Raw genomic sequence first — 10,776 nt, 5'->3', positions numbered from 1 at the left:
ACATCGCGGGCTGGGTAAGGAGGGCCAGCTCCTGAGAACTGAGTGAATGATGCTGTGTGACCAGCCAAAGACTAGAGGCTGCGTGTGTGGTTGTGTATGTGTGTGTGGCTGTTGGCTGGTGCACGTGTGTGCTCGTGTGTGAGCTGGTGCCTGTGATGTGTGGGGCTGTGTTTCTGTGCTGACATGTGAGCGCAGCATGTGTGTGGTGCCGCTGTGTGTGTTCTGTGTGCCTGGGTGGGGATGATCCAGTTCTCAAATGAACCAGCCTGTTGTGGGGGGGTGGGGGGGCAGTGTGTGGCCTGGAGAGAAGTAGTGAGGGGGGTGTGTGTGTGCGCACACCTATCCCGGGCACCCTCCCCCAGGGTCGGGCCAGAGCATTTGGTTGATGTGAGCAGAGGTGGGAGTGGGGGTGCCTTCAGGGGCGTGTGGTTGTGTAAGTCCTGGCAGGAAAGTCCCCGTCACCTTCCTGACCCTGTCCTCCCGTGATGGGACTGGGTTTGTTACCCACGGACATGGCCGTAATCTGTATGGACTGGCGTGCGTGTGGGCATGCACATGTACAGAGTGTGACAGCAGGCAGCCAGGCTGCCTGTGGTGTGGGAAGTGTGCCCACCGGGGGGTGTCCGGAGAGAGTGTGTGCAGGGGGCTCCACTGTGTGTCTCCCGTGTGCACGGCTATGTCCTGCACGGGTGTCTGTTGTAGGGAGGGGTGTGCCCCCGGGTGGGCACAGGCAGCGTGTCAGGGTGTATGTGTGTGTGTCCAGGCGTAATGTGTGTGCCTGTTGGTATGTGTGTACGTGTGGGGGCGGCGGAGGGAGAAGGGTCTTGGGCCGCATCTCTCTCCTCTTTAGACAGAGCCCTGGAGAAGATATGAAATTTAAAAAAAAAATCAATTTTCATTCCACTTGTGCAGATTGTGTTAAGGGGAGCTGGGGGCTGGGTGAGGGATGAAGGGGCTGGGGAGGGGGTGAGGCCCGAGGCAGCTCCCGAGGCGGCCGGAGCAGCTTAGAGAAATCAAAACAACTGGTTAAACCCCAGCCCGGGGCCCCAGTGATGGGAGGCGTAGAGAGACATGGAGAGACAGAGAACAACAGAGAGAGACAGAGATGCCCAGAGACAGAGACAAGGAACAGAGACACTGGGAAGCAGGTATCCATCTGGAGAAGAGGCGGCCAGAGAGATGGAGCCGCAAGACCATCGGTGAGAGAGACACTGATACCTCGTGGGGTCTGAGGGGCCAAGAGACCTGTCTCTGGAGAGACAGCACCAGAAGCAGGCCTGAGAAGGGCACAGCTCACATGCATGGGCACACATGCAGAGACATGCACAACTTATACTCATGTGCTCACACAGAGACATGCAAACTTCACACACATAGGCACACACAGAGACAGTGTGCACCTTACATGCATGTGCACACATGCAGAGACTGCACACCTTACATGCATGTGCACACACGCAGAGACTGTGCACCTTACATGCATGTGTGTACACAGAGACCACACACATTACATGCATGTGCAGTCACAGAGACCGTACATCTTACATACATGTGCATGTACGCAGAGACCGCACATATTACAAGCATGTGTGCATATGCAGAGATGGCACACCTTACTGGCATGTGCATGCATGTAGAGACTGAGCACCTTACATGCATGTGCGTGTACACAGAGACCACACACCTTACATGCATGTGTGTCTATGCAGATACTGTGCAGCTTACATACATGTGTGATATGCAGAGACTGTACACGTGTGTGTGCACAGAGAGACATGCTGGAGAAGGGTGGGTGGATGGGTGGACAGGCAGGCAGCTGGGCAAATGGCAGCAGGAGCAGCGGGGTCCCAGGTGGGGTTCCCTCTGAGTGCCCACCCCATCCCAACGTAGCCCCTCACCCAGATAGGCAGGGGGTGAGTGCCACTGTGCAGACAGATCCGTGTGTGTGGTGTGTGCATGTGCATCTCGTCTTCATGCGATGCAGCACATGTGCATGCAGGGTCTCTAGTGCTTGCCTGTGTGACTTTGTGTGCTTGCATGTCACTTGTGTGACTGGCTGTGCTGGTGTGTGCCTGGGCCCGGGTGTGTCTGTTTCCGTGTGGCGTGGCGTCACTCAGGTCTGTGTATCTGCATGGATTGTGGACCTTGGTGAGCAGTTATGTCTGCTAGTGTGTGTCTGTCTGTGATTTGGGACTGTGGGTCTTTGTTTCTGTGGGAATGTCTGTGATCATGATGTGTGTGACTATTTTGACAATCATGTCTGTGAGTTGTTTTTGACATAAGGCATGTGTGCCTGAGTTGCTGTGTGGGTCTATGTGATGTGTGTTGGTTGTAACAGTCTTTGTGCATATGATTTTGTTGACTCATGCATCACACATCTGCGTGGTGTGTTGTGTGACGTTGTGGTGTGTGTCACTTTGTTGACCTGTGTCTGTGTGTTGTGTGTGACGTGGTCTGTGTTATTTTGCTGACCTGTGTCTGTGTATTGTGTTGTGTATGACGTTGTGGTGTGTGCTGCTTTGCTGACCTGTGTCTGTGTGTTGTGTGTGACGTTGTGGTGTGTGTCACTTTGCTGACCTGTGTCTGTGTGTTGTGTTGTGTGATGTCGTGGTGTGTGCTGCTTTGCAGACCTGTGTCTGTGTGTTGTGTTGTGTATGATGTTGTGGTGTGTGTTATTTTGCTGACCTGTGTCTGTGTTGTGCTGTATGACGTTGTGGTGTGTGTGCCTGGGTTGGTGTGTGGGTCTGTGATCTGCTTGGCAGGGAGAGGAGGGAGGCAGCTGTGGCCTGCCCAGCCCCTCTCTAACTGCTGTGCACACGCACACGCACACGCGCACACACATTCAGTGCCGTGGCTGCGGGCGGTGGAGATGGGGGTGGGGGGTGGAGGAAGCAAAATAAAATTAAAAATTAAAGCTTGCCCGGAGTCCCCATCCGCACAGCGGCCGTGGGGAGCCGCAGGGGGAGCAGCTCCCCCTCCACAGCCACCCTGGCTGGGGCTGTCTGTCTGTCTGTCTGTCTGTCTGTCTGTGAAGCTGTCCTACTGGACCCCTGCCTGCCCCACAGCCCGGGCCTGAAGGCCCCACTCTCTCCATCGGTCGATCAGTGATCAATGGGGCCAGGAGGGCGCCAGGGGCAGGGCGAGATCAAAGGGGCCCCAAGAGATGGACACTGGGACGGAAACAGAGACACGGAGACAGACAGCCCTGGAAACAGAGACAGAGACAGGAGACGGGATGGGGAGCGGAGAGACGTGGAGGCCAGAGACGTAAAGGCAGAGCGATGTGGAGACACAGAGCTGCGGCGGGGGGGGGTGGGGTGGGGGAGGCAGGCATGATCCTGAGACGGAGACATGAGGATCCGGAGACTCAGGACTTCAAACCTGGGCAGTCCGGCAAAAATGAAGGGAAGGGGACAGGATGGGAGGAGGCAGGGACCGTCCGGTGGGCCTGACAGGACAGAGGCGGGAGAGAGACCAGAGAAGTGGCAGGCAGAGACCATGAGACGTCAGAGACGTGAGAGAGACAGCGGGGGGGGGGGGGGAGCGTGGGAGCAGGGCCTGGAGCGCCGATCCCACGGCTCCTCGTTATAACGTGTCCGGAGGAGGCGGCGGGGAGTTGAAAGCATCGGGAAGAGAAATCAAAACCAACACGGAAATGAGAGGGGCCAATGGGGGGGGGGGGCGATAGGGCGGGGGGGAGGAGGGAGGGCACCCAGAGAGGCAGAGAGAGCCGGGGATGTGGGAGAGGTGGACAGGGAGAGGTGCGGAGTCAGGATGATGGAGAGAGATGGGGAGACAAATGGGAGGGAGATGAAGAGAGAGACAGACAGGGACAGGGTGGGGGCAGAGACAGAGAGATGGGAGCGTTAGAGGGAGAGAGAAGGAGGAAAAGAGGTGGTGGAGAGAGAGGGAGCAAGAGACGGAGAGATGGAAGAACTAGGGAGATAGACTGAAGGGTTGGGGGCGGGCGTGGAAGACAGAGAAACAGGGCAAAGGATTGAGTGGAGGCAGAGAGACCGAGAGATGGAGAGAGACAGTGATAGGGAGAGAGACACCACGGGTTGAGGGGAGACAAGAGAGAAGAGAGAGAGAAATGGGAGAGAGGGTGGGAGGAGACAGAAGGAAAGAGACCTGAGTGAGGAGAGAGAGAAAGAGGGAGAAAGTTGTGCAGAGGGAGACGAGGGACAGATGAGGTGTGGTGCTGGGGGCTGGCCCCAGAGGGCCTGAGCGGGAGGGAATGTGTGGGAGGGGCCTCAGTAGACTCTGGGCCATGGGGTTGGGGTGAGGGTGTGGGGGTGACTGGACAAGTCTGGGGGGAGTGAGCTACCTGACAAGTCCTGTCTGGTGTCCACGGGGGAGGTGGGGTTTAGGGGGAGCAGGGTGCCTGTGGGTTTCTGAGGAATATGTAAAATCTTTGGGGAGCAGTGGGGTGTCTTAAGAGGATTGGTGTATTTAAGAATATGCGGGCTGAAGTGTCTAAGGCGGGGGTGGGGTGGAGAGGGGGGTGTGGGGTGCCTGGGTGGTGGGTATCTGAGGGGCGGGGCTGCCAGAAGGGGAAGGTTCTGAGAGAGGGGCAAGGAGGGGTGGGGCACCTTAGGGAGAGGAGGTGCCTGAGGAGGGGGTGTCTACGGGGAGGGGGTCTGAGCGGGAGGACCCGTCTGAGGGGGAGGCAGAGCTAAGGGAAGGAGTGCCTGAGGGGGAGGCAGATCTAAGGAGGAAGAGGCGCCTGGGAAGCAGGTCCAGGTGGCGGGTCCGCGGGGTGAGCCGCAGGTTGCAGGAGGGTGTCTGTGGGGGGCACATGCAGGCACTGGGGCTGCTCTGCGTGGGTGGGCGGAGGGCAGGGCTGGCCTGTCCCCTCCCAGCCTGTGGGGCGGCACCCGCTCTGGCCAGCTCTGGGCAGACAGAGGAGAGGGATGGGGGTCAGCGGGGGGCGGGGAGGGGGGCGAGGTTCCGAGAGAGTTAAACCTGGGGCAGCCACAGAGAGACAGAGGGAGAGGTCAGGCGCGAGCCGGGGACGCAGGGACAGCGGCAGAGACTGTGCGGGGCGGCGGGCGGGCGGGCGGGCTGGCGCGAGAGCCGGCGCGTGTGAGTGAGCAAGTGAATGGTGAGGAGCGAGGAGGGAGGCCGGGAGCACCCTGGTGCTGAGTGCTCCGGGCAGAGGAGGGAGGCTGCCGGCGAGGTGCCGGAGGGAAGGATCGCGGCACAGGGTCAGGGAAAGGGACCGGACCAGGGGCAGAGAGGTGCCAGGGCGGGATGTGGGGGGAAAGGCGGCTGGCGTCGGCGGGGCAGGTCTCGGCGCTGACCCGTCTGTCTGTCCGCCCGCCCTGTCCTGTCCTGTTCCCGCGTGTCTGTCCCGGCCTCTCTGCAGGGCTGGCTCCACCATGGACTGTAGCTGCGTCTCCGACCTGCTCTTCGCCCCGCCCGCCCTGCCGGCTCTCTGGACCCCTGGTAACTGGCCTGGCCCCCTCCCCCACCCCAGCCCTCAGGCCTCCCCAGTGGCCCCTCCTGCTCTCTCCCTCTGCTCCCTCTCCCTCCCCGGTCTCTGTCGGAGTCTCCTGAATCTAATTCCTTAATGAAAAACTTGGCTAAAAACTTCACAGCCAGATGTCCCTGCACCTGCCTGTGGGATGTGAGGGTCTTTGGGAGGGTGGGTGAGGGGTGGAGGTCCGAGAAGAACAGGGATTCAGGGTCCTGAGGCCCCGGGGGTCTGCTGAGCACATCTCAGCCTGCTGTCACCAGGAACCTGCAACCTGCGGGCAGGGAGAAGCGGGGGACTGCCTCAGGGGGTGAACCCCTCCACCTGGCCCTTACCGGCCTGTGGCGTGGCCTGTGGCATTCCTAATGGGGTCCTGGTGCTGAGGGTGGGTGGCCCTGGGCCTCAGCGCTGGGTCCCTTTCTTGTGCAGGCACTGATGGAGAGGGGTGGGGAGGGGGTCCAGAGGGCCACAGGCCAGGGGCTGTGCACAAGGGACAGGATCATCCAGATAGGGGCTTGGAGACCCGGCCAGCCCCTGGAGGACGGCTTGCTCAGAGGATGCTCAGGATGGGGACGTGGACAGTAAGACCGGCTTGGGTGTGCATTTGAGTCCAAGTCACACGCCCCACAGATGAGCAGTGTGTGTGTGAATGTGTAAGTCACACGCCCCACAGATGAGCAGTGTGTGTGTGAATGTGTAAGTCACACGCCCCACAGATGAGCTGTGTGTGTGTGTGTGTGTGTGCGTGTGTGTGTGCGCGCGCGCAGAGACCTGTGCCTGGTTATCTGGGGCTGTGGAGTGTCACACTTGAGTGTTTCTGGAAGAAGGGTCACACTGGCTTGTGTGTGTGCGTGAGCTGGTGTGCCTCCTTGTGCTGCTCAGCTGAGGCTACCTGGGTGGCTCCGGGCGGGGCATGTTGCATTTCTTTGGCACGTCTAGTGTGTCTACATTTAGGATTGGGGTGGGGTGTCTGCCAGCTTGCTGAGTGCACCTGCCTCAGGGGGTGAAGCCCCTTCGCCTGGTCCTTACTGGCTTGTGGCATGGCCTGTGGCATTCCTGATGGGTGTCCCGGTGCTGAGGGTGGGCGGTCCCGGGCCTCGCCTCAGCGCTGGGGCTGCGTGTGTGTGTGTGTGTGTGTGTGTGTGTGTGTGTGTGTGTGTGTGGTTTCTTGCATCTGTGCCACTGAGTGTGACCAAGTGTTGGAGGCTGTCACAGTGTGTGTCCTTGTGTTGAGGTGCGGGGTCCTCTCTCTAGTGGTGTGTGTATGTGTGTGTGCACGCGTGCGTCAGCCATCACCACACACTGAGGACATGCATTGGAGGACAGGTGTTTCTGGGTTGGGTTGTGTACGTGCATGTGTGTGGCCAGCTGTGTGTCATCTTTGGGGCTGTGTGGGGTGTCTGTGATAGTCGCGTCCCCACTAGCATGTGTTCTGGGTGTGGAATGGGCCGGAGCCCGTGTTGATGGAGCCCTTGGTCCGAGGTGAGAAAAACCCCAAATGGAGTTGAGAGAAAACTCTCTCTTTGGGGAGGAAACTGCCTGGCCTCCGGTCCCGGCCTCAGGCAGGGAGGCCTTGGTGCCCACGCGTATGCACCAGGCAGCCTGGACCAGGCCTTGCTCCTCCTTGCCTCCCGCCCCGGAAATCGTAATGAGCCAGAGAGCGAAGGAACAGCCCGGGACCAGCAGTGGACACAGGCTGGCCTCCCAGCCCAGCGCCGCCTCCCTCGCCCTCGCTAACCTCATTCCCTTCCTTGCACGGCTCTCAGCTCTTTACAGGCCAATTCTGCCTTCTGCGTTTTTTTGTTTTTTGTTTTGTTTCCCTGAATGCCAGGGCTTGGGGTCTCTGAGGAAGGGAAAGCGGATAGAGGATGTGGCCCAGGAATGCGTATAGGACCTGGGGCTTCCTGGATGGTGAGGTTGAGGGGTGAGCAAGCACATTCCATTTCCCCCCAGCGTCTGCGCATATTTGGGCCGTGTGGTGCAGGATGCCATTGGGGTGTGGGAAGCTGAGTGAGCTGTGGGTGTTATAGAGTGTGGGTGCCTGGGGGGGCTGTCATGGTGTCACCCAGTGCGTGCCTGTCAGGTTGACACGTCTGTCCTGATGCTGCCTCACTGTCTCCCCCACCCTCTGTCGCATCGGATCTTTGGGGTCCTGTTTGTCGCCGTGGCTGGTTGCAGTTCTGAGGGGCCCGAGGAGATGTGTGATTGTGTGTTGGGGCGAGTGTGCAGTGTTGGGTGCTGGTGTGGCACATTGTGCTGGTGCACTGTGCCCAGCAGGCGTGTGCCAGGCTGGTGCATCCGTGTCCCACAGTGTAGCAGGTGCCCTCAAGGGGGAGTGGACGTCTGTGTGACATGTTACACAGTCACACAAGACACACTGCTCTCTGACCAGAGCACGGATGCAGGGAGGGAACCCAGCGGCGTGAAAGGCATAAATACATGACAGACATTGAGACGTGTGCGCAGGCCCAGCCTGGATGTGCCAGGGTGGGGTTGGCCACGAGGGGAGCTTTGGGGAGAGATGGTACAGGGACGGCACAGGGAGGCGGGAGCCGGCAGGAATGGGGCTGAGAGAGCAGGAGACCAGAGACCATGGGAGCGGGCCAGGGCGGAGGTGGTGTGCCACGGAGGGAGAGGGCTAATGCCTTCCCTGCAGGCTGGCCCTCCCCAGCTCTTCCCCACAGTCAAGGACAGGAAACTGGGCCTCCTACCCTCCACCCCAGGACGCTGAACCTGGGTGAGTTGTGCCAAGACAGGGACCCGATGCTGAGTTCTCTCCCGTTATTGGGAGTTTGGGGACTAGAGAGCCAGTGGGGTATGGGGAGTAGGAATTCAGTCCCTAAAGATGCCTGAGGCTGGGCAGCTGCTCATCTGGGGAGGGCGGGTGCCTCTGGAGTCCAAGCAGGGCCACTCCTGCCTGCCGTCCCCAGGGTTTGCCTTCCCGGATTGGGCCTACAAGCCGGAGTCGTCCCCTGGCTCGAGGCAGATCCAGCTGTGGCACTTCATCCTGGAGCTGCTGCAGAAGGAGGAGTACCAGGGTGTCATCGCCTGGCAGGGGGACTACGGGGAATTCGTCATCAAGGACCCCGACGAGGTGGCCCGGCTCTGGGGCATCCGCAAGTGCAAGCCCCACATGAACTACGACAAGCTGAGCAGGGCCCTGCGGTGAGGGCTGCGGCCTCGCCCCTTCTCCCCTCGTGGTCCCTCTGGGCCCGCCCCGGGAGCTCTGGATTTCCTGGGCAGAACCCCTTGATCGCGGCCAGGGCTCTCCTCGGGTCTACGTACGTCCCTGAGTGCAAGGCAGGCGAGGAGGAAGGGCCCCCACTCTGGGCTTTGGAGCCACACAGGCAGGACTCCAGCCCTGCCTCACTCTGGGACCTTGGTCAAGGGGCTTCTGTGAGCCTCAGTTTCCCCAGCTGTGCTCTGTGGCTGGCAGAGCATGGGCCCGGGACCCTCCCTCCACCCCGTCCCCCTCTCCCTACAGCTACTACTACAACAAGCGGATTCTCCACAAAACCAAAGGCAAGAGGTTCACCTACAAGTTCAACTTCAGCAAAGTTGTGCTCGTCAACTACCCGCTGCTGGACGTGGCGGCAGCCACCACGGGCTCCCCGCTCTTGCTGAGCCCGGGTCCCTTTGGGGGGGGCCCGGGGCCAGATGCTCCTCCCCTCACCCCCGAGGTGAGTTGGGATGCGGGGGTCTCAGAACAGGAGCATTTGGTGTCCCCCAAGCCATGGAGCCCCTGGGGAGGGGTGGCCAGTCTGAGCAGCACCACCTCCCTCACCCCCCGCTCCAGACCCTGCAGACCCTGTTCTCTGCCCCACGCCTGGGAGAGCCGGGGGCCCGGGCACCCCTGTTCACCCCCGAGACGGACAAACTGCGTCTGGACAGCCCTTTCCCATTCCTGGGCTCTGGTAAGGGCCTGGGGTCCCAGGGGTGCTGGGTGGGGGGATGCTGCAGGAGTTTTAGGGAAGAGGATGGGCAAAGACAGGATACAGGAAGGAGGTGGCAAGGCTGCTGTGTGTATGTGTGTGTGTGTGTGTGTGTGTGTGTGTGTGCGCTTAAGAGCTGGAGAAGGATTTGCAGGGAGGAACTGGAAAGGGGGCTGGGCTGGGAGAAGGGCTTTCAGGGGTGCTGAAGGAATGGGAAGCCTCATGAGGGTGGGGGACAGGTGTGGGAGGGACAATGGGACGCAGTGCAGGGGCCACAATAGGTGGGTGGGTGGCACCCTTCACTTAGGCCCCGGCAGGCAGCCCTGACTGTGGAGCAGTGGCCCAGCCCGATGCACCTCCTGTGTCCCCAGGTGCCACCGGCTATTCCAAGCCCCCTGGTCTGCTGGGTCCTTACAGCCGAGCCTTCCCAGAGTACCCCTGGAACTTTAACCCGTACCTCGCCGGCCCCTTCCCCAAGCTGCCTGCTTCTCTCTACCCACCCCACTTCTACCCCAACCCTCTGGCCAGCTCCCTGGGCCATCTGCCCTCGGCAGGGGCAGGGGGAGGCCCCACGACTGCACCCCTACTGGCTGCCACAGGGGAGGGCCTGGGCCCCGAGCGCCCCTCGGGCCTGGCAGCAGCCCCCCGTCTGGCACTGCCAGGGGCTGGGGGTCCAGAGACCACGCTGGGAGGGAAGGAGGACAGCGACTCGGAGTTGGAGATCACGGATGTCAGCGGCTGCAGCTCTGACAGTGAGGGTGACGAAGGCCTCCCCGTGCCCCCCAAGCCCAAGGGGGGCAAAGGAGGGCTTGGCAGCTGAGCCAGCGTGGGGGATGGGTTCTGCTGGGGCAGGGACCAGGGCCACTGCCTGTGCAGCCTCTGTGTCTGGTTTGCCCTCGATGCCCTGCTGGAGGCCAGGGACCAGCCCTCAGTCCCTTCCAGGGCAGGACACATGGCTGCCCAGTCTTCTCCCCCAGCCCCAGGCTGGGGTCTCACCTCCCCCTCCAGAGGGCGAGGGAACATGGCCTCCAGCCTCCTCCCAGGCTCCAGTTTGAGGGGGTCCCCACCTGGCCCCACTCCCAAAGTGCAATACGGCGCCCAGCCTCCCCGCCCACCCCTACCCCCGTGCTGTGACCTGTGTGTTTGTGTGGCTGTGTGTCCCCTGTGCCAGCCCATCCTGACACCCTCTCTACACAGGCCCCCTGGGGACAGGGTGCTCAGAGCAATAATCCCGCCCCCAGCCCCCGCCCAGGAGGGCTCCCCTCCCCACCAGCTCCCCATGACCCCAACAGCCACCTCCAGAGTTTACTACAAAAATAAAAGAACAGAAAGGAGTGTGGATGTGGGGTGCCCAGCACTGTGGGTGAC

The 10,776-nt window shown here is 60.9% G+C and overlaps 1 protein-coding gene across 1 annotated transcript; it reads left to right on the top strand.

Annotated features, from left to right (window-relative positions):
- Positions 1-5,381: 5,381 nt before the first annotated feature.
- On the top strand, positions 5,382-10,228 carry ERFL (ETS repressor factor like; the record flags this gene model as incomplete). Its single annotated transcript, XM_080645507.1, has 5 exons — positions 5,382-5,448; positions 8,407-8,641; positions 8,961-9,156; positions 9,273-9,390; positions 9,780-10,228. The coding sequence occupies 5 exons, from the start codon at positions 5,382-5,384 to the stop codon at positions 10,226-10,228; spliced, it is 1,065 nt and encodes a 354-aa protein (XP_080501633.1).
- Between the last annotated feature and the right edge of the window lie 548 nt (positions 10,229-10,776).

The sequence above is a fragment of the Plecotus auritus genome, assembly GCF_963455305.1.
Source record: "Plecotus auritus genome assembly, chromosome: 10".
Lineage (NCBI taxonomy): Eukaryota > Metazoa > Chordata > Mammalia > Chiroptera > Vespertilionidae > Plecotus > Plecotus auritus.
The sequence above is the reverse complement of the archived record's forward strand: the minus strand, read 5'-3'. Positions and strand labels throughout refer to the sequence as shown.